The sequence below is a fragment of the Saccopteryx bilineata genome, chromosome 4 (assembly GCF_036850765.1).
Source record: "Saccopteryx bilineata isolate mSacBil1 chromosome 4, mSacBil1_pri_phased_curated, whole genome shotgun sequence".
Classification (NCBI taxonomy): domain Eukaryota; kingdom Metazoa; phylum Chordata; class Mammalia; order Chiroptera; family Emballonuridae; genus Saccopteryx; species Saccopteryx bilineata.
In genome coordinates, this window is record NC_089493.1 from 238938609 (window position 1) to 238962743 (window position 24135).

The 24135-nt window shown below is 37.8% G+C and overlaps 1 protein-coding gene across 1 annotated transcript in view; it reads left to right on the top strand.

Annotated features, from left to right (window-relative positions):
- Nucleotides 1–24135, top strand: part of MAN2A1 (mannosidase alpha class 2A member 1) — a 190852-nt gene that overhangs the window by 45225 nt on the left and 121492 nt on the right. The window contains exon 5 of the mRNA XM_066273982.1: nucleotides 18499–18626. Within this exon, the coding sequence (XP_066130079.1) occupies nucleotides 18499–18626 (128 nt within the window). The remainder of the gene's footprint in view (nucleotides 1–18498; nucleotides 18627–24135) is intronic.

Here is a 24135-nt window from a genome sequence, read left to right on the forward strand (position 1 = left end):
AGGGACAGACAGACAGGAACGAAAGAGATGAGAAGCCTCAATCATCAGTTTTTTGTTGTGACACCTTAGTTGTTCATTGATTGCTTTCTCATATGTGCCTTGACCGTGGGCCTTCAGCAGACCAAGTAATACCTTGCTCGAGCAAGCGACCTTGAGTCCAAGCTGGTGAGCTTTGCTCAAACCAGATGAGCCCTCGCTCAAGCTGGCGACCTCGGGGTCTCGAACCTGGGTCCTCTACATCTCAGTCTGACGCTCTGTCCACTGCACCACCTCCTGGTCAGGCTATTGGAGCTCTTTTGCTCCCTGATAGCACGCTTAAAATGCTTTTAAGATTGGTCGGGAAGGTGCCATCACTGAAGGCTATGCTGTGTGGGTATTGGGATGCAGTAAGAGTAGCTGCCCCACCCAAAGGGCTGGCCACTCCTCCACTCCAGCCACAGTGGCTAAGGGGACCAGAGTTGTCAGGATGTTCCTCCATTTATTCAAGCTAGAATCCCAAAATGTTATGTAAAGTATCTTTTTAAATTGAAATGTTAGCAGCTAATTTAGATTCTCTCTGATTTCTCTCTCTCCCTCCCTTTTTCCCTCTCTCCCTCTCTCCCTTTCTCCCTCTCTCCCTTCCTCCCTTCACCTCCCTCTGCCCCGCACAGAGTCACAGAATCCTTGGTTTAAATTGAGTTACCTACTACTTTGCAACCTTCTATATTAAGAAAGAACTGTTCCATAAACCCCATGGAATTGGTGTTTATTTTATAGATAATTCTTTGAATTTCAAAATAAAAAGAAACATTTTTTTTCTGTCTAGGTCTTACATTATTCCTTGAGTACATATAATTTCTTAAATTAGAATTTTATAGAAATTTTATTCCAGTTGATTACTTTGTAAAATTGTATCACATTTGTAGTTTTGTTTTTTCTTAATTACTTTTGGAAAGCTGAAATTTTTTTTTTCCATCTTGATCAAATCGGTAAAGCTTTTACTTTTTTTGGTTGTTTTTTTGTGCCCCCTCTCATTCTCAAAGAACTGTTTTTGTTACTGATTTCTCCTTTTAACTTTTCTGCTTTCATCTTTTACTGATTCCTTCTACCTGCTAGAAGAAATTTACTAATGCTAAATGGGCCAGTTCATTTAGTTTAGTAAGGAATATATCTCTGTTTATGTGTTTGCCTTTTAGCACTGCTCTACTAGCTTTTACATTTTTGTTATTTTTTATTGTATATTTTTCTTAAATGTTATATAACTGTATTTATTGCTTTTTTTCTTGATTTGAGTATGTAAAGAGAATGGTTTTTATTTGCCAAGTGCAATTTTTTACATTATACTTTAGATTTAAAAACTAGTGTTCATGTCTTATGTCTAGAGAGTATGTACTATATACTGTTTATTCCTTTTGTTTGGATTTGTCTGATCTGTGCTGCCCTTCTTCATTTGAGGACAGTCTAGAGTGGTAGTTCAAATGGCTACTAGAAGCCAGGCTGCATGGGTTCAGATCCTGACAAACTCCTGTCTACTGTGTGACTTTGGGAAGTTAACCTCTCTGTGTCTTATTCTCTTAATTTTTCAAGTGGAACTAATATTGGAACCTATTTATTTTTTTATAAAGATTAAATGACTACAAATAGTGTGCCTAGCACAATATCTGGAATATTTTAAGTTGTTAATAAACATTAACAACCTTTATTTGCTACTTTGAGTTTTTCTCCTAGTTCTGAATTCATCCTTTAGAGCCTTCATCTTTTAACAACAAAATTTACCTATAAAATTTATATTCCCTCTTTTTATTCATACTTGAACAATAACAGATGTATTCTCACTTGGAATTTGTTCCAAAACAGAGAGTGTAACTCTCCTGAAATCCCTTCTTTTTCTAACCATGCTTCCCTTTGCTTCCTTGCCATGGATATCAGTTAGTACTGGCTGGCCATATCCATTTCATCAGATTTCCTTTTGGGAAACAGTCTCTCACAGAACTCAGATCCTCCATCTTCCCTTGCCTAAGTCAGATAGGCTGGCTATGACCTGAGCTCAGATAATCAATATATTATTTTTCCAGGGTTTGGAATCTTTAGAGAGTGAAACAAAGGTAGACAGATGGAAAGAAGGGAAACAGGCATGGAGGGAAGGTTGAAGGTCGTCCCTCACAGCACCAGTGCATTTGCAAGACTCTTCCTGTCCTGTGACATGATCCCTGTGGTCCCAGCGGCACTTGGCCTCTTGTTTTCTTCCAGCCCTTCACTAAACCTGTCCTTGTCCTCTTTGTCCAGGACAGTTTCTCAGTGCATTTCCCTTCCAGCATCAGCTAGTGTCACTTGCAAACAAGAAACCTACCTGATAGATTATTCTCCAGGTCCTCTATTGGAGAGCTGGGTTCTGGAAGATGAGCATTAGGGACCCAGCCGCCAGGAAAGACGCCAAGGTTATGAATCAAACTGGCCAAGGGACAGTGGAGAGCTGGGCTGCGGGAAGACTGGGAGATCCATAGGCGGCTGCTGTTTGTTGGGTGACGCACCGTGGCTGGCTTTCTGCATCTAGCTTCCTTTTGTGTGGCCCGTGAGCCAGGTGGGAGCTTGGCTGTTACGCAGGTGCTGCCTCACTGATTGTAGGAAAGAGTCCAGCCACCTCGGAAGGAAACTGGGCTCGCTGCTTGCTGCTCTTGGTAAGGGGAGGCCTTGCCTGGCTCTTTCCCAGGGGGGCCGCAGCAGGGAGCCACCCTCTGCAGCAGTCAGGGCCTGTGGGTAGAGAGACTCATCCTGTAAGATGGGACTCAAGAAATACCCTGAGGATGAAGGATAGGGACTGTGTTTAGAGTCTGTCCCAGGATTCAGCTTTGCTTCAGCCCGGGGCCCTCCAGATAAGAGGCTGTTTCCAGAATCTCTCAGACTCCACTACTTGAGACTTCAGGCTGATTTTTTGTTCAGGAGGGTTGTAGGTCAGTACTTGTTGAATTCTTTTAGTTTCACTTGCATTGTATCTCACAAGTGCCGATTTTATGGCATAAGGATGGCCCTTCTCTTGATTCTACCTGGACAAAGGTTTTTCTCTTTTTTTTCTGTTCTGTTAGCCATTTTACTTATACTGGACCATATGAAATTGCTGCTATCTGACTGCTTTTGATGTACAAAAATGACAATTTTATGTGATTTAACTCAATATTAAGGGTAGAAGGGATTAAGAAGTTGAGGATGGGAATGCAAATTAGAATCTAATGCTTAATCTATTGTTTTATTCAGACTCTTTTTGAGAGCTTTTATTTTTGGCAATGGAAATATTCTGAAATATAGGCCTGATCCTTTATGATATCATTTTGCTTGAAGAAAAAATTGTTTTATAGTCACATTAGGGCTAATGATTTTTGTTTCTGGTCAAGCTTTGCTAAAGTTCCCACCCTTCTAGCTATAATCATTCCCTTTATTCATTTATTATATTTATCTATAGAACCAGGCAGTAGCATTGTTTCCTACTTACTTAAACATTCTTAGTGTTTCTTGCCTAAATGTATATATGTTTTGGGGAAAAACTTAATAGCGACATAGATTTGCTTCCATTATTTAAGATTCTGAGCTTTACTAAGTGACATTACTGATAAAAAAATTTTTGGCCATTAGTGTAATGCTTATGCAGTGGCTGTTTTTCCTTTTGAAGATGAGTCTATGGATTAAATGTCTGTACCTAAATTTGCGAGGTAGCTATTGCAGAGCAGAACCTGTTAATTCCTGCAGAGTTCTATGTGAGCTTTTATCATCCCTGAAGAATACCAATTGATTGTGGGAACTTAACAGAAACATAACTCAAATGATCCCATAATCTATTCTAGCAGTGACTTGTTTGATTCTTCCCTCTGTGGCAGCAGTAGCCAGCTCTATATGCTTTTGAAAATGAAAATACAGTTATCTAAAGGGAGATCTGTGCAAATATCTAGCCTTTACATTGTTTTGTGATTCAAACTAATTTAATCAATTGTAGTCATAGTGCTCGCTTGTAACATACCCTGTGGATTTAAAAGAAACTGCCTATTGTAAAATAACCATTTTATGTCTACTCTTGTTTTAATTTGGAAATGACTGGTATGTTAACATTGTTTTTAGTTTTTAGGCTTCCTATTTGAATATTTTTTGGCCTAAATGCAGTTAAATACTGCATGATGTTTATAAATACATCAAAATGTGTGCTCTTATTCAGAGTCAAGCAGCTGAAACATTAGCCTTAGCATTTCCTTTGACTAGCACCCATTGTGGTACATGCTCATTTTTCCTCTCTGGGCTAGGAGGCATTGAAATAGTTTTTGTATTGCATCTGCTCCTGCTGTTGAGACCAGTGTTCAGTGGAGAAGCCCACTGCATTGTTAAAACCTAGAATAGTTTGTGTGTTTGCCTCAGTCTTGATCAGCTTTTCTCTGTGTGGACCTTTAGATATGAAGTAAAGCTCCAAATATGTACTGGGAGTAAAGGTACCGTCAGTTCATATCGATATTCTATCTTCACTACAGTGCTGGATTTCATTGCTTTGCCAAGAATGCAGTCTCTCTCTAATCTTTGTGCCATCCTCTTCCATCTTTCTTTGTAAGTTTATGTTTAAGTGAACCTTCTACCCTATTCTCTTAGCTATCTCTGTTTACTTACCGAAATCAAGGAAATGCTTGAGGTTACCTTCTTAAATAATACAGGCCCAAACTTACTGAAATACATTTTGAGTTTCACTAGAAAAATGTACCTCTTAAGTTCTTATACAGACTAATTTATTATACATTTTATACAGGTCAGATTTTATGGTATTTGACTAAAGGCTGCTGTAAAATTTATAGAGCAGTGAGAAGTCACAGTGTGTCTTGTGATGTTCAGGGAAAATTGCAGATTTGGATTGATTTTAGAGCCTAAAGATACATAGCATTATCAAAGCAGTGTACCACTGTCTAAAATAACTTCAGTTCTAATAGTTGAAGCAGTTGAATGAAACTTATATATTATTGTAAAGCCAGTAGACACTGCCACCATCACAGCCACCTGGCCCATGCAGGTTCGCATTGGATTTGGACAGTCCGTAAAGAAACAACGGAGCCAAAAACTGATGGGCCATTAGCTTTAATCCTAGCTTACACCCGGTGGGCAAGTAAAAACACACACTGGGCTCCAAAACCCACTCACATTCAGTGCTCACAAAGCTACTGACTTATCCGAGTTTCCTAGAATCAAAGGTTTCTAGCTCACCAGACTTATTCACCTCTGTTTCCCATCTCCTTCCTTCTCCTTGCACAAACTCTGCACAAACTGGCTTTTCCTTCAGCACTCTGCCTCTGCCTCTTGGCTGCTTCTCCTGGCCTCCTCCACGTGGCCTTTCTCTGCTCTCTGCTCTCTAATGCTCATCTCAGGAACCAAGAGAGCAAGCTCCCGTTCTGCCCCCATTTTATAGTGTAGAAATCAAAACCTTTAATCCAGTATACAAAATAGGGAAGTCTCTAATACAAAATTACTTATCTGAGGCATGATGGGATTGTACCACCCCACATCAAAAAGGTTGGGAAAGGCTTAGTCCTAAAACCAAGCCCCAGGCTACAAGGATCCTGCCTGCCCTCAGCCCACCCGCAACACACATTAATATCACCTGGGCAACGGCTTCCACGTGAGCAGCGCCATCTTTAACAAAGTGAGCATAATATATTTTATCTGCCCAACAATTATAAAGCATGTGCTCCCTCCCATTCTCTCCAGTCCCAGTTCATCTCGAATGATGCAGCTCTGTTCTTGTTCACTTCAGCTTCTGTTTGCATCATGGAATCTGGCAAAAGCCTTGAGGACCTTCCCAGCTGCCTCATCCATTGGATACGTCCTCATTCCCCTGGGAAAGTTTCTTTGCAGCATTGACACTAACCACTCCATTGTCCTGGAAATTCTTTCCTTTTTTTTTTTTTTTTGTCACCTGTGACCCAGAGCGCTTTGTCTCCTGCTTCTCTTTCTGCATTGTTGACCTTTCCTTTCTCATCACTTCCTGTTTTCTCTTCTGCTCACTTCCTAATGTTCCCGTTCTGGCCTGAGGGGTAGCGCCTTCTGGTTCTTCTCTTCATCATGAGCGCTTAACTACACTGGTTTTAATACCAGGTGTTCAGGCTGCTTTCAGAGCTACAGCTCCAACTGTGATTTCTTTCTTCTTCCTTAATGGTAATAGAGCACTTACTGGGTGTCGGCATTTTCTAAGCACTTATATGTATTTATTCAGCCCGTTTTATAGCATTCCCATGAGTTAAGATTCTTTATTATTTTCATCTACTGTTGAAAAATCTGAAGCGGAGGTGTTAAGGAACTCACCTGTGGTCACCCCAACCTAGGAAGTGTAGCATGAGGACCAGAGCCAGGCAGTCTCACCCCAAAACCAGCACTCTGTACCACTGTGTGCTCTGCCACTCAGGCCACATCCAGTCACTTCTCAAGCCTTGTCCGTCTGCCCCTGCAGACGGACCCCCAACTCCATCCCCATTACTCTTGTTCCTTCACCTGGTCTTTCTGTATCCAGCTGTGTATGCTAGGTGTCCACCATTTCAGCAATGGAGTTAGGTGTTTAGTATGTGAGTATGCCCATGCCACTTCTTGGCTTTAGAATGCTTCAGTTATACTTCAATGTCAAAACGTTCAGCCCAGTCTCCTTTGCCCGGTACATACTGGCTTTCCTTCTCTGATTCTTCCTTACTTATCCACCCTTGCCTCTGATGACTCCCTGCCTTGCAGCCTACTTTAGCTGTGCTGAGCCACACGGGTATCCTCAGGCACATGCTTTTTCCTGTTTCTTAAGAATTTACTCATGAGTTTAGCTTATTTTTTTTTTCCTTCTGTACATTGGACAATCTCAGTCCTACTCATTTTCTAAGACTTAGCTGAAATATTACCTGCTTTCTGAAGCCTTCCCTTATTTACTCCATTGTTTATTCAACAACTATTTACTGTGCCAGACCCCAGGGATACAGGAGATGAGTGACCAACCTGGTCCGGACCCTCAGGGCAGAACAGAGCAGACTTGTAACTAAACACAGTATCACAATAAAGTGTTTTCTTCAATGGAAGCAAGAAGCAGATCTTGGAAGGCTTCCTGAACAAGTGTTACTCAAGTTGAAACAGGAAAGGTGATTAGAATTAGCCAGTTAAGCAGGGGGTAATAGAGGGTAAGGAAGGAATTCTGGGTTATGAGAGGAGAATTGTGACTATGGGCCAGCAACTAGCAAGAGCAGGGCATGCTCAAACATCTGAAAGAAGTGTATACTAGGTGCATCAGTGCAGGGAAGGGCGGGGTGAAGGGGCCTGATAATGTCTGGTCATCAGGCGGATGTAAGTTAGGATACTGCAGTATACTATCACAGATCCTTTAGAATGACTAAAATCAAAAAGGCTGACAACACCAAGATTTGGCAAGGATATGCAGCATTCTCATATATTGCTAATGGGAATGTAGAATGAGATAAACACTTTTCTGAAAAGCCACCAAAGAGTATTCTAAAGTTAAAAATACATCATGTGACCTAGAAGTTTGTGCCTAGAGAAATAAAAACATGCTCACAAAAGACTTACACAAACATTTTCATGACAGACTTCTTCATCATAACTCTAAACCAGAAAGAGTTCAATGTAATATGGATAAATCTAACAAACATGTGAAGCCTGATGCAGTAATGTATATATTGTGTGATTCCAGCTAAATTGATCTGTTGTAATAGAAATCACAATATCAGAATATCTTTTCTTTTTTGTGGGGGTTGTGGTAGGAATTGATTGGAAAGGGGCATGATGGAATTCTGAGTCAATGGAATTATTCTATATCTTGGATTACCAGGGTATAAACACTTGTCAAAATTCATCAAACTGAGCATGTATATATTGCATGTTATATCTCAATTGGAAATAATTTTTTTTAGAAAATACTATATAGTTATAAACATAATGGTATATGTCTATTTATTAACATGGGGAGATGTCCATATGGTATAGTATTAAGTAAAATAAGTTGGTTTAATTTATAGCAAGATAATAAAAGTGGATTTATTTTATCTTTTAACCTCTTATATATTTTCTCATTTATTTTGAATATTTTATTATTTTTTTGGAAAAAAAACAGGATGAAAAGATATTTACTATACAGTGAAATATTTAATGTATATTATCTGTTTACTAAAACTTACAGTAACTATTAAACCATCTGAGACATACATTTATAAATAAAATTTCACGACTAGTCTTCCATGAATGCATAGGGTCTTTCTTTATTTTAAGAGTATACAGTACTTTTCTTTTTACACTTTAATATATTTTTGACTTTTGAATGAGTATATATGCATTATAAAATTTGATAGTTATTTTTAAAATTTTTAAAAGATTTTATTCATTTTAGAGAGGAAAGAGAGAGAGAAGGTAAAAGGGGGGAGGAGCAGGAAGCATCAACTTCCATATGTGCCCTGACCAGGCAAGCCCAGGGTTTTGAACTAGCGACTTCAGCATTCCAGGTTGACACTTGATCCACTGCGCCACCACAGGTCAAGCTAAAATTTGATAGCTATTGATAGCAATATGTGAAAATACCTATTTCTATACATCTTTGACATCAGTTTATTGTACAACTTTTTGATCTTCCCAGTCTGATATGTGAAAGTATCATCTCATTGAAGTTTTAATTTTCATATCCTTAAGAGTAAAGTTAATTTTTTTCTTCATTTCTAGAAACCTATTCTGAAATAATCTGCTTTATATTCTTTGGTCTTTTTTTTTGGCTTATTACTACCCTTTGCTCAGAGTTTTGTACTAAAAGGAACACAAACTTAAATGACAAGAAAACAGATGTGATTCATGCTCTTATGGAGCTTACAGTTTCTTGAAGGAAAATAACCAGTAAATATACAAATGTATAATTAAATTTTGTGATAAATGCTATTTAAAGGAATATTTTGGAATTCATGAAAGATAATTTGGGTGGGATTTGGGTGGGATGGTGGTGGCCAGTGAAGGCTCCTAATAGATCCATGAGAGCCACCAAGGCATATGTTGGCAGGGAAAACATTCCCAGCAGAAAGAGCATGGACAGCGAACTGAAAGAAGGGGGCATGGCTGGAACGATGTGGCGAAGAACAGGTGAGAGATGACTAATTTGCCATCTGCTCCTCATGCTAATCTTTAAAGATAGGCATCAACAATATTCAATGAGTTTCCCAATTATTTTGTGTGAGAGGTTTTAAAACATCTTATTTTTATCCTCATGTTAGATATTCCCCATGATACTTGATACTTGATGGCATGAATCAGGTTATCCGATAAGCAAAGCAAATGTCTTTAGGCTAACTGATTCATTGGAAGCCTCCATCTTTCTGAATTTTCTATTTAACAAATTTCTTATTTAAGAATGAATCCCTGTACATCATCTTGTATTTGAGAATGAATCCCTGTACATCATCTTGTATTATTTCATCTTTTCCCAGATGTGTGATTGCAAATTCTACTCGTTTTCTCATGTGGTTTAATTTATGATTCCTTGAAGCTCACTAGATGATGCATTGTTTGCTACTAAGTTATCTGTTAACAATTCTTCCATTAAGGAAAAAAGCTCTGTGAGCCTATCTTTCTGAGTGTGACCAAGTTCCAAATGTGTGATGAATCCACATAAGGGAAGCAGTGACACTCAGAGAAAATGATTTGCAGTTTCTTGTGCTTGGCAGTCAATTCTTAAGTGTAAATTCTGTGTCTTAGGCAGAATGAACTGTGATCGATATGCTCAGCTTAGCTTAATTTTGACCAGTTACTTTCTTAAGCTTTTTATACTAAATTCTCCAGTGGTAAAATAGCAAAAACATGAAGTATGTAATGTCATCACCAGTAGTTACAAGTCGATCATTTCAAAAAGTCATAGGAGTTTTGAAAGTTAGTGCCTGGTTTCCCATTTTCTGGTTTTACTGCATGTATCATATATACATATTCCTTTCCCTCGCTTCCCACTGAGTCTTTTCTCTTTTGCTTCTAGATCTCTTGTTCATTAGGAAACATTAGGAAAAGTATACATGGGGGAAAATTTGCCAAAAAACAGGGTATCTATGGTAGAAACTAAGCGATAGACCCTATTGGGGGGCACATTTTTATTCATTCGTTTATTTATTTTTTGTATTCCCTTATCACAGAGAAATAGACCAATTGATGTTTGTTGATCAGGTAAATGGAAATACTTGGAAGCTTGGAAGCACTGTATTTTTTTGTAGGTTTTTCTTTAGATATAGGTATTTCCCATTACTTCTTGATATGTTATAAACATTATTAAAGTCTTAACATCTACAGTTCGAATGTTTTAATTTTATTTTCATAATATTGCTAACAATAATGATTTTAAATATGGTACTTTTTTTGTAGGCCAACATAGCTTTTCTATTATTGCTTCTGAGTATTTTTCCAAGTATTTTTTGAGGTTTTGTTTCTGTAAGACTGTAACACTTTTTGTACCATCAATAAATGGTGATGGGCATAGTAGGTCATTAACTCATTAGGTCAACAATTTTCATTATGTTCCTTTGGACCTTTTTGTTTTCCTCTCTTTCATCAGATACTTCTAAAGTACTTATTGCATATTTTCCACAATACAGGGATATACATGGCAAATTTGTAGACCTCTGCAGTTCCTGGATTTTCTCTCTGGAAACGTCTTCTGGTTTATCAGCTTTTTCTTGCCATTCTTATTTATGATTCAAAGTGATAGACTAGGAAAAACAGGTAGTTCAGTGAAATAGGGTTACTCACTAATGTGATTATTCAGCCAGGTGTCAATCATTTTGTCTGTTTTCTACCTTTGAATTTCTGTTCTGAGAAATTAAGCTAAGAAAAACTAAAACATATGTTCTTTCAGGCCTGTGTGATGCCATCATTTATGCCTGTTGTGACCTATGCATATAGTTTTTCTTAAAAACCCATATGAGAGCATGCCACATTTCATTTTTTTAATACAGTTGTGAATGGGATTGTTTTCTTAGTTTTCTTTTCTAATAGTTCATTATTGGTGTATAAAAATGAAACTGATTTCTAGATATTTATTTTGTATCCTACTTTACTGACTTCATTTATCAGTTCTAGTAGGTTTTTGGTAGAATCTTTAGGGTTCTCTGTATATAATAACATGTCATCTGCACATAATGACATCTCTCCTTTTTTTTTTTTTTTTTGTCCGATTGCTGTGGCTAGGACTTCCAGTACTGTGTTGAATAATGATGAAAGTAGACACACCTGTCTTGTTCTCGATCTTAAGGGAAATACTTGTAATTTTTGCCTGTTGAGTATGATATTGATTGTGGGTTTGTCATAAAAAATATGGCTTTTTTTACATTGAGGTGCGGTCCCTGTATTCACACTTTGGTGAGAGTTTTAATCATAAATGGGTGCTGGATTTTATCAAATGCTTCCTCTGCATGTATTGATATGATCATGTGTTTTTTATTCATTTTGTTTATGTGGTATATCACGTCTATTGATTTGTGGATATTATATCAACTTTGAATTCCTGGAATAAATCTTACTTGACCATGGTATATGATATTTTTAGTGTATTGCTGAATCTAGTTTGCAAGTATTTTTAATTTTAGCATCAGTGTTCATCAGGGACATTGGCCTATAATTTTATTTCTTTGTAGTGCCTTTAATTGGTTTTGAAATTAGGATAAAACTTGGGAGTCTTCCCTCCTCTTAAATTTTTTGGAATAGTTTGGGAAGGATGGATGTTAGTTCTTCTGTTAATGTTTGGTGAAATACATTGATGAAGCCATATGGCCAGTACTTCTGTTGGATGGGAATTTTTTTTTATTACTGCTTCAATTTCATTAGTTAAGATTAGCTTGTCTAGATTGTCTGATTTGTCCTTCTAGGAATTATTTAATTTGGAAGATTGATTATTTTTTAAGAATTAATTTATTTCTTCCAGATTGTCTAATTTGTTGGCATATAGTTGTAATATCCTTTTATAGTCCTTGTATTTCTTTGGTACCAGTTAATTCTCTTCTCATTTCTGATTTTATTTATTTGGGTCCTCTCTCTTTTTTTCTTGATAAGTCTGGTTAACCAGCCCTTGGTTCCAATGATCTTTTGTGTGTGTTTTGTATTTTTTTTTGGACTCTCTTTTATTTATTTCTGCTCTGATTTTTATTATTTTCTTCCTTTTACTCACTTTGGGCTTTTTTGTTCTTTTTCTAGTTCCTTTAAGTGTAAAACTAAGTTATTTGAGATTTTTCTTGTTTCTTCAGATAGGCCTGTAATGCTATTCCCTCTTGCTGAGTCCCAAAGATTTGGAGTTGTTTGTTCTCATTTTCATTTGTTTTAAGATATCTTTTGATTTCTTCCTTGATCTCATTGTTTAGTAACATGTTATTTAGCCTCTATGTCTTTATGTGTTACTTAGTGTTTTTTCCTTGCGATTGGTTTCTAGTTTCATACCATTATGTTTGGAGACCATTCCTGATATAATTTCAGTCTTCTTAAATTTATTGAGACTTGTTTTGCATCCCTACATATGGTTTATCTTAGAAAATGTCCCATGTGCACTTGAAGGGAATGTGTATTTTGCTGTTTGGGGCCAAAATGCTCTGAAGATATGAATTAATTATCCATCTGGTCTAGTGAGTCATTTAGGGCCACTGTTTCCTTATTGATTTTCTGTCTGGAAGTTCTATCCATTGATGTCATTGGGGTATTAAAATCTCTTACTATGACTGTATTACTGTTCATCAGGATTTGTATTACATATTTAGGTGCTTCTAGGTTGGGTGCATAAATGTTTACAAAGGTTATAGAATCCTATTGGATTGTTCCCTTTATCATGTAGTGTCCTTCTTTGTCTATTACTACAGTTGTTCTTTTAAAGTCTATTTTGTCAGATGTAAGTATTGCTATTCCAGCTTTTTTTCTTCTCCATGTGCTTGAAATATATTTTTTCAAGTTTGGATATATCTTTCATTCTGAGGTGGGTCTCTTGTAGACAGCATATACATAGGTCTTATTTTATTATCCATTCAGCTACCCCATGTCTTTTGATTGGAGCATTTAATCCATTTACATTTAAAGCAGTTATTGATAGGTACATATTTATTACCATTTTATTCTCTTAATTATGTCCCCTGTTTGTTTCTTTTTAAAGCAGCCCCTTTGACATTTCTTGTAATACAGGTTTGGTACTAAAAAACTCTGTTAGTGTTTTATCGTGTGTGGGAGTGTTTTTTGTTTTTTGGTCTGGGAAGGTCTTGATTTCTCCTTCAATTTTATTTTATTTTATTTTTTTTATAGAGACAGAGAGAGTCAGAGAGAGGGATAGATAGGGACAGACAGACAGGAACGGAGATGAGAAGCATCAATCATCAGTTTTTTGTTACAACACCTTAGTTGTTCATTGATTGCTTTCTCATATGTGCCTTGACCGTGGGCCTTCAACAGACCAAGTAACCCCTTGCTCAAGCCAGCGACCTTGGGTCCAAACTGCTGGTGAGCTTTGCTCAAACCAGATGAGCCTGCACTCAAGCTGGCGACATTGGGGTCTCGAACCTGGGTCTTCCACATCCCAATCTGACGCTCTATCCACTGTGCCACTGCCTGGTCAGGCTCTCCTTCAATTTTAAATGATAGCCTTGCTGGGTAAAGTACTCTTAGTTATAGGTTCTTGCATTTCATCACTTTGAATATTTCATGCCAAACCTGGCCTGAAATGTTTCTGTTGAGGAATCAGCTGACAGTTTTATGGGAGCTTGCTTGTTTGTAGGTGATTGTCTTTCTCTTACTGTTTTTAAGATTCTCTCTTTGTCTTTAACCTTTGGCATTTTTTTTTTTGTATTTTTCTGAAGCTGGAAACGGGGAGAGACAGTCAGACAGACTCCTGCATGCGCCCGACTGGGATCCACCCGGCACGCCCACCAGGGTCGACGCTCTGCCCACCAGGGGGCGATGCTCTACCCCTCCGGGGCGTTGCTCTGTTGCGACCAGAGCCACTCTAGCGCCTGGGGCAGAGGCCAAGGAGCCATCCCCAGCGCCCGGGCCATCTTTGCTCCAATGGAGCCTCGGCTGCGGGAGGGGAAGAGAGAGACAGAGAGGAAGGAGAAGGGGAGGGGTGGAGAAGCAGATGGGCGCTTCTCCTGTGTGCCCTGGCCAGGAATCGAACTCGGGACTTCTGCATGCCAGGCCGACGCTCTACCACCGAGCCAACCGGCCAGGGCCAACCTTTGGCATTTTAATTATAATGTATGTGTCTTGATCTGGGCCTCTTTGGGTTTGTCTTATTTAGGACTCTCTGCTTTCTGGACTTGTCTTTTTTCTTCACCAGGTTAGGGAATTTTTTGATCTTTATTTATTCAAATAAGCTCTCAATTTCTTGCTCTTTCTTTTTTCCTTTTGGTACCCCTATAATGCTAATGGTATTTTGCTTCATGTTGTCTCAAAGGTCTCTTAAACTGTCCTTATTTTTTTGATTATTATTATTATTTTTGCTGCTGTGATTGGGGGTTTTTCTACCTTGTCTTCCATACTGCTGATTCGATCCTCTGCTTCATTCAACCTACTATTGATTCCTTCCAATGTATTCTTCACTTCTGACTTACTTTTTTTTATGATTTCTCTGTTCTTTTTCTTGTTGTTGGACATTCTTATAGCCATGGCTTTGAACTCTGTATCTGATAAATTTCTTAACCTTTATTTTATTTAGCTCTTTTTCTAGAGATTGTTCCTATGCTGTTATTTGGGGACTGTTTCTTTTTCTCCCCATTTAGTTTGCCTCTTTCTATTTGTTTCTGTGAATTAGATAAATCTGCTATGACTCCCATTCTTGGTGGGGTAGCCTTTTGTAGTAAGTGTCCTGTGGCATCCAGTGTTTGTTCACCTGAGCTGGGTGCCCCAGAATGCTACAGAATTCCCTTGTGTGGGTTACATGGGCCCTCCTATTGTAATTGAGTCTTGATTGCCATTGGTTCATATGTACGTGAGATTGACCTTCATGTTAGCTGTGAGGCTTAACTCTGTCCATAGTCTGCAAGTTGTGTGTACGTGCTGACCACATGAAGTGAAATTCACCCCAGCAAGGCTGGGTGTCTACTAAGATCTCCCTCTGGATGTGCTGCTTATGAAGCTTATTGGATCCTGCTCTGATGTTGTCTGAAGCTGGCCATTGGGTGTGTTGTTTCTGGGGCCTCTAGGGAGAGACTTGGGTGCAGGTCAATATAAGATGCTGCCTGTGACTGGCTCTGGGCAACCTATTGGAGCTACAAGCAATCCAAAGTTTCTGGCTGCCTCTACTGGGCTTGCGTGTGCATGGGAAGGGCCAAGCTGCACACCAAGGCCAGCTTTTAATAGCATTGGGCCTAGGGGCAGATCATCAAAAGTCCTAAGGCACCCGAGATCTTCCTCTACTTGCCTCCACCTGCCAGCCACCTGTTAGGCTCAATCACTGAAATAGCCTCTAGTGGTACTTGAGCCACATGTGGTAGTTTCTGAGTGAGTCACCAGGTAGGGATGAGTTCAGTGGTGTTCACTAGATTGATAAGGTTCAAACTCAGTGCCAGTGCTGGGTCTGAGGCCATTCAGCAAATGTCTCCAGTATATCTAGTCTAGCTCCCAACCCACTGGGTACTCACACACCTTTGTGTTGAGGTAGGATCTTAAGGAGTCATTAGGGTGAGGCCAGCAGAGTTTATCAGACCAAAACAGACCAATATTTGACTGTGGAAGGGAGAATTCTGCTGTGGTCTGGCATGCAAGGGAAAAACAAAGAAAACAACTATAGTTTATTTTCTATGATCGTCATATTCTGGGTCATATCATTTCATACTAAGATTATTCAGATTCCTTCCTAACTAACCCTTCCATGTGCAGTTTATTTTGCATTTGTCTATGAGCTTCATCTAATATAAAAACTTTGTATAAATATTCATTTTAAATTGAGAGTTTCATTCCTTCCTTCCTAATTCATTTAACATCTATTGGAGCGCCCATTATATGCCAAGTAAGCTTCTCAGTGCTGGCCACGGAAAAATGAACAAAACAGTATGTGTCAGTCCCTGTTCTGTTGGTACTTATGTTCTAATGGTGGGTTGGGTGAGGAGGGAGAGAGAGGACACATATAAATTAACAAAGTAATTTTGCTTTGTGATAAGTGCTATTATGTAATAGAATGTGGGGGTACAGTGGGAACATTGACTTAAGTTGGGTGTTCAGGGAGACTTCTCTGAGTAGGTTTTATTTGAGCTGAGATATGAGGACACGTGGGACCAGCTAGGATGCAAAAGACAGAGAAAAAAATGAGTAAGTAAAAAAATTCGGGGAAACAGAATTTTCGTCTTTAAAGTAATTGTTAAATACAGAGAAGAACACAATACATGATTACAGTAGCATTGCAGACATCATGTGGAGGGGGAAGGGCTAGAGTATTGACAAATGGACCTTGGGAAGTTATTTACTGTAGGTAGTATGTGGGATTCTTTGCTTGTTTTGCTGTTTCTTGGAACATATGGGACTGGAATTATGTTGCAAAATAAAACTGATAGAAATGAACAATTCTACATTGGAGTGACTTTTCATTTTAGTTTACATTTTTCTGTTCAAGAGTAGCAAAGAATTTGTTCATGAAAATTTTCAAAAGGTCTGTTTATTAGGATACTGAGATAAGGAGGTTAAGTTTCTATAATTGATGGCCAGAGATTAAATCCCAAATCTGTCCTGATATCTCAGGCTCCCAAGTACTAGCCATAAAGCAGAAGAGGACGGGGTCTGGCCTATGACCTCCAGAGTGCGCTTAAGTCAGGCCGTCACCAGAACGGTAAGAAAAAGTACTAACTAGAGGCTAAAACCCATTGGCAGTAGGAGCAGGACAAAATAGTCTTGGATTTAGTTGTCTTACTAAAGAAATGCAATTTTTAGAAATTTCCAGCTTCTTTATTGTTCTTGATTTGGGCCTGTGAGAATCTGAGGTTTGAGTGGACATTTGAGTTTGTTTTAGGCACTAGAACGAGGCATCATGTTCTCCCTGTGAAATTATATTAGTCGGTGATTCCCATGGCTATGCAGATTTAATTAACAGTTAAAAATTTTATTCAAGGAATTATTCTTTCATTCGTTTTTAGAAATTGTGTCCATTATTCACTCTGCCACTGGTTATATGATCATGCATTTGTTTGAATAAATCAGATGTTGTGTTAACGCTCTGGTTTTTGTTATAGACTTTGTAGGAAATACCTGTCTTTTATGCTTCTAGTCTGCTTCAACTGAATTTGACTTGGTACTTGGCTGTTATTGGCAGGTATCCAGTGATGTGTATCTTTATTAAAGCTGCTGTCTTTCTGGAAATTTACACCATTTTCCAAACTATCTTGTTGCAAACTGACAAGTCTGGCACTTAAAAATATTTGCTTAAATTCATTTGTGTGTGTGTGTGTGTGTGTGTGTGTGTGTCAGAGACAGAAAGTGAGAGAGAGGGACAGACAGGGAGAGAAAGGAAAGGAGAGAGATGAGAAGCATCACGTCTTTATTGCGGCACCTTAGTTGTCCATTGATTGTTTTCTCATATGTGCCTTGACCCGGGGGGACTACAGCAGCAGACTGAGTGATCCCTTGCTCAAGCCAGCGACCTGGCACTCAAGCTGGTGAGCCCACCGAGCTTAAGCCAGATGAGCCTGTTCCTAAGCCGGTGGTCTTGGGGTTTCGAACTTGGGTCCTCTGTGTCTCAGTCCAGCACTCTATCCATTGCACCACCACCTGATCAGGCTTAAATTTCTGACTATTATGCTTTCTTGGGTACTTTGTAAAATTTTTAATACTTTGATTTTTTTTTTTCTCAGAGGAATGTATCTTCTTAGACAATTCAATTTTTCTAGGGATATCTATATAGTTACCTTGTATGGTATTATGGCAAAGGAGTATGCACTGGACAAATAATGATGATGTTAGAGCTTTTCACTCAGTAATGAAAAATAAACTAAATAGTCTGCATTTTAACTGAATCTGGAGCAAAGTGCTTTATAATGTTTTCTGTATTCCAAGAGGCATGTGATATTTACTAGCTTTACCCTTATTGTTGTTGCTTCTGTGTAGTTTCTGTGATTAATTTACCAGTGTCAGAAGGACATGCTTAAAATGACAATCCTCCAGTAAATACCCATTAAGCAATGTACTCTGAGTAAAGCATTTTGCGAGGTGCTTTGCAAGATTTAGAATGAATCAGATGTGGCTCCTGCCATCAGGATCTTTGAGGTTGTGTGGGAGATTTTACCCTTGTGAAGAGGACCTTCCAAAGTGACCTGCATGGCTTTAGCAAGGGTGGAGCGGGGTATTTCAGACACTGTACTTAGGATGTTTTATCACCAGGGTCCTAACATTAAAATTTATTTACTAGTTTAAAAAAATGTTTTAATAATTAGTATAATAAATACCAGTTATAGTTAAAGGCGGTCCCTAATGTTTATGCTGATTGTAAGTTTTTATTTGGACTTTTCTGGTACATTAATGTAAACTCTTACATTATTTTCTCCCTAGTTTACTAGAAAATGGTCAGTTTGAAATTGTGACAGGTGGCTGGGTTATGCCTGATGAAGCTGCTGCACATTATTTTGCCTTAATTGATCAACTAATTGAAGGACATCAGTGGCTGGAAAAAAATTTGGGTATGTATTGATGTCTTTTCATTTTGACTACTTTGGGCAATTAATTTTGGGAAATGTGAGGTGAAGTTCCATTTTATTATTTTAAATAATTTTCCCAGTACTGATTATTTTTGAATAATTTACCCTTTGTTAATTTATGGTGTTTCTTTGTTTATAAACTGAGTTACATAGATATAATATAGTCTTTTAGGGTCATCTACCTTGTTTAATCTTTATTTTATCTATTTTTTTATTAGCCTAATATGTTTATTAATTAGAATAATTTTTTTCTAAAAATATCTCACAGGGATTTTAATTATATATTACCTAAAGCACTTGGTCATAAGAAGCAAAGAGCATATTTACTAGCTTAAGGAAATGAAGAAAGGTATTAATTTTGCCATTGAGAATTCCTGATATATGGAAGCTTCGGGTAAGGTTGGGGCCAGGAGACTCACAGTATGTTGTCTGAACACAGGGCACTATCTCTGGTTCGGCTCATTTTTGCATGGCTTTATTGCTCTCCTGGTTCTCACGATGTAATGAGTGAGACAGCCATAGGCAGTTAAAGGACTCATCTTCCCAGTCTAACAAACTGGAGGAGTTTCTTAACTAATGGTTCAGTTTGAGTCAGGGGGTTATTTCTAAGCCAGAAGTATAGGAGCTGAAATCACCAAGGCCTTGTCAGTGTGGCGGAATGGTCATGAGTGAAGAGGGGTTTATGGAGGACAGGGTCAGCCTTACCTGAACTGTGTGAAGGGTTGGGTCCTCCATGGGGAAGGAAGGATCCTGTTATCACAGGAAGTGAGGAAGAGGATGTTTCAGTGATAAAATCTGATGTTCACTACAACTCATAAGGACCCGGGAATAACTGAAGTCTTTGCTATAGCTAGTATTTACATTCTGCAACAGGTATGTAATTCTTTTTAAATACTCCTATCTCTCAGTACAGTTTTTTAGTTTCTGTTATGGTAAGTAAACATGTTTTAATTAAAGTTATTTTAGATATTTTATTTTTAAATTGTTTTTTATGTAAGGTAAAATTCCCATTAATCTTTACTTTTTATTTTGGAATCATTTCAAAGTTGTAAGAATACTATTAAAAAAACCCTCATTATGTTCACCAATTATTCATATTTCTGCATATTTGCTTTATTTTTTTTCCTCTTTCCATATTGTTGCTGTGACTGTTGTTATTATCAGAGTAATTGCAGATATCATGCCTGTGCAGAAAAGTGATGATATACTGGTATAACATAGTAGATCTGAAACTACTATCCATAGAAAGGTCTTGTCTATAAGGTTGGCCTGTGATGGTATCTGGAATCTTGGATTTCCTAAATGCTAAGAGTGGTTTGCTGTGATTAAATTGTTTGTAAAGACCATGTAGTTTATGCTAAATACTTGGGGTTTTTTTCCCTGGGAGTCTAGACTATTGATATAGACTAGAGAGAGGGTTTCTGCATTGCCAGCCCTGATGAAAACCTTTGACCCTGAGTCTCTCAAGAGCTTCCTTGGTTGACAGTATTTCATGTGTTGTCACAGTTTGGTGCTGGAGGAATTAGATGTGTCCTGTGTCACTCTACAGGGAGAGGACACATAGAAATTGTGCCCGGTTTCCTGTGAACTTTCCCCTTGTCTTTTCCTTTTGCTGATTGTGCTTTGTATTTTTTCACAGTAATAAATCATAGCTGTGAGTACAGCCATATGCCAAGTTCTGTGCATTTTCTTAACAAATCACTAAACAGGGGAGTGGATTTGGCGACCCCCTACAGTGCTGTTTTCTAAGCCAAGAGTATTGTAAGCTAAGAATATTCATTTTTTAACCTCAATTTCTGTGGAGTGTGTTTAGTTTTTATTGACGTATAACTTACATATAGTGCAACATATAAATCTTAACTGTAGAGTTTCAGTTTTGACAAATTTATATGCCCATTTAACCCATATCTTCACCATTCTGGAAAGTTCCTCATTCTCTTCAACTCCCTCCCTATAGCCAACTGCTCTCTGATTTCTATCACTCGAGGTTCTTTTTGCCTATTCAAGAACTTCGTATATTTATGGAGTAGGTCTTTTGGGTCTGGCTTCTTGTGCACAGCATACATTCTTTTCTTATAAATATATTGTTTCACGTTCAAAATTCACCCATTTAAAGTATAGTTCAGTAATTTTTAGTATATTCATAGAGTTGTGCAATTATCACCACCGTCCATTTTTAAGACTTACTCAACATCCCCCCCAAAAACCTCTTACTCATTAGTAGTCATATCCCTTTCTGACTCCTCCCTTCCCTGCCTCAGGCCCAGGCAACTACTAATCTGCTTTTAATATGTATGGATTTGACTATTCTGGACATTTCACATAAATGGAATCATACATTATGGCCTTTATGTCATTATGTTTTCAAGGTGTGTTTATGCTGTAGCATGTAACAGTGCTTCATCCTCTTCATAGAAGAAGATTATTGTTGTTTGAATACACCAGATTTGTTTACCTGCTTTTCAGTTGAACATTTTGATTGTTCCCCTGTTTGACTATTATGAAAAATACACCTATTAAACATTTGTGTTAAGCTTTGGTGAGGACATAACTTTTCATTTCTTTTTGGTATATATCTAGGAGTGTAATTGCTGGGTCATGTGGTAAGTCTATATTTAGCATTTTGAAGAGCTGCCAAGTTTTTCAAAATGGCTGCACCGTTTTTAATTCCCACCAGTACTGTATGAGGGTTCTAATTTCTCATCTTCAACATTATCTTCTTTTTTATTTTAGCCATGCTAGTGTATATGAAGTGGCATTTTATTATGGCTTTGATTTGCATTTCCCTAAAGAATAATGGAGTTAAGCATCTTTTTATGTGTATATTAGCTATTTGTATATCTTCTTTGGAGAAATGTCAATTCAAATAGTTTTCCTACTTTTGTGTGTGTGTGTGTGTGTGCGTGTGTGTTTTCTTATTGTTGACTTGAAAAAGTTCTTTATATGTCCTTGATACAAGTTCTATGCCAAATAATGATTTTGCAAATGGTTGGGTTTTTTTTCCCCGTTCTTTTGAGTTCTCGTTTCAGTTTCTTGAAGGTATCCATTGATGAACAAAGTTTTAATTTTGATGAAATTAAGTTTATTTTTTCTATTGTTACTTGTATTTTGATATATTTAAGAAACCATTTAATAACCTAAGGTCATGAAGATTTACTCCTGTGTATTTTTGAATAGGAGTTTTATGGTTTTACCCCTTACATTTAGATAATGAGCACATTTAAGAATATGGAGTTTCTTATTGTAACTTTGGCTTCATCTAGTAAATTAGTGCATTCAATTTTGTTTTCTAAACAGTGTGAAACATGTTATTTTGGAGACTTTATTTTTAAATTTGGTTATGGGACATTTTTATGAACTTTTTTCATAAATTGAACTATTATAAACTTTAATTAGTTTGAGTTTTTAAGGTTGCCTTTTGCCCATAATAACCATTTTTACAACTGTTCTCTGACTGCTCTTAACCATTAATATTAAATATACTTGAAATATGGTAATCCTGTTTTATCAGTTAATATTTATATTATTCATGTTCCAATTTTTAAGTCTATTCAGTTTGCTAAAAATGGAATGGTATGTCTATTTTTAAAATGATTGTTTTCTGTAATTTTTCCTAATAGTTTTTACTTTTACATATTTTGGTAATTTAATCTTGTATAATGACACAAAATGTTTTTTGTGATCTTTCCTGGTTTTATTGGCTAATTTTCAGTTTTTCTTCCGCATCCCAGTCCAATGCTCTATCCACTGCACCACCGCCTGGTCAGGCTTCAGTTTTTCTTATACTGTGCTTTTCATTAATTTTGTCCTTTTTTAAAAAACGTTGTTTATACCAAGGAAAACTCTAGTGGAATACCAGTTGTAGGTTGTCTCCCAAGCTCAAACCTCCTTTATATCAAAGTTTTAAAACGTAGTTTACATTCTCTGTTGTCTACATCATCACCCATTAGGGCAGCGGTTCTCAACCTGTGGGTCGCGACCCCGATGGCTTTAGGCGACCCCTGTGTTTTGGTCGTTCGACCCCGCCGGGGTTGCAACCCACATGTTGAGAACCGCTGCGTTAGGGATTCTTTAATCTGTTGCAGCCCAGTTGCTACTCCTCTGGATCAAGTGATTTGATATGGAAAATATCACCAGTGATGCTAAAATTTCAAATATCACTGTAGCATTAGATGTTAATTTTTACTCTTGTTTATAAGCTTATTGTACCATGTTATTTGGGTCAACATGTATTTTTTATTTTTAACTTAATTTTGATATTATTTTAAACTTATAAAAAAGTTATGTGATAGCGCTCCCATATATCCTGTACTTTGATTTATATGCATTCTTTTTCTGAACCATTTGAGAGTAAGTTGGAGACATCCTGTCCCTTGATCTCTTACTTCATTGTGTATTTTCTAAGAAATAAGAACTTAGTTATCAAATCAGGAATGTTAGCAGCAATACAATACTACAGTCTAGTTCATAGCTCTATTCAAATTTTGTATATTGTCTCAATAATGTTTTGTCTAAGAGCAGTTTTTTCCCTCCCAGTCTAGGATCCAGGCCAGGGTCATGAATTGCATTTAGTTGTCATGCCTCTTTTCCTTTAATCTGGAGCAGTGTCTCAGCCTTTCTTTGAGATTTTGTACCTTGATATTTTTGAGGAGTATAGGTCTCTGGTGTAGAAAGTTAGTCAGTTTGAGTCTGTTTCCTTATGATTAGCTTAGGTTATTTATTTATTCTCTTCTTTACATCTGTCTTCATATCTGTCTGTTTACCTACCTATCTGACTATCCATCTAATCTAACCCAGTATTTTTGTTTTGCTGCAATATTACTGCAGTGATGTACTGTTGTCCTCAGTGCATCCTATCAGGAGGCTTATGGTGTTATGGTGTCTCTCTGTTCCAGTGTTGGTGATCTAAGCCTTGACAGGTTGCTTAAGTTGCATCTGTTAAGTTTCTTCACTGTGTTGTTACGTTTTCTCCTTTGTCATTAATAACTTATTTGTGTGAGATACATTGAGAATAGGTAAATATATATGTTCTTCATTAAACTTTCATGTTTAGTTTTACAGTCTATTGATGATTTTTTTTAAGTGAAAGGAGGGAAGATAGTGAGACAGACTCCCAAATGCACTCCGACCCAGATCAACCTGGCAACAGTGGTCTAGGGCCTGTGCTTGGATCAATTGAGCTCTTTTTAGCACCTGAGGCTAACGCGCTGGGACCAGCTGTGTTATCCTCAGCTCTTGGGGCCACACTTGAGCCGGCAAGCCACTGGCTGTGGGAGGGAAAGAGAGAGAGAAGAGGGTTGCCTGACCAGGTGGTGGCACAGTGTCTGCTAGGGATGCAGAAGACCCAGGTTCAAAATCCCAAGGTCACCGGCTTGAGTGCAGGCTCACCAGCTTGAGCATGGGGTTGCTAGCTTAAGTGTGTGATTATAGACATGACCCCATGGTTGCTGGCTTGAAGGCCAAGGTTTCTGGCTTCAGCCCAAGGTCACTG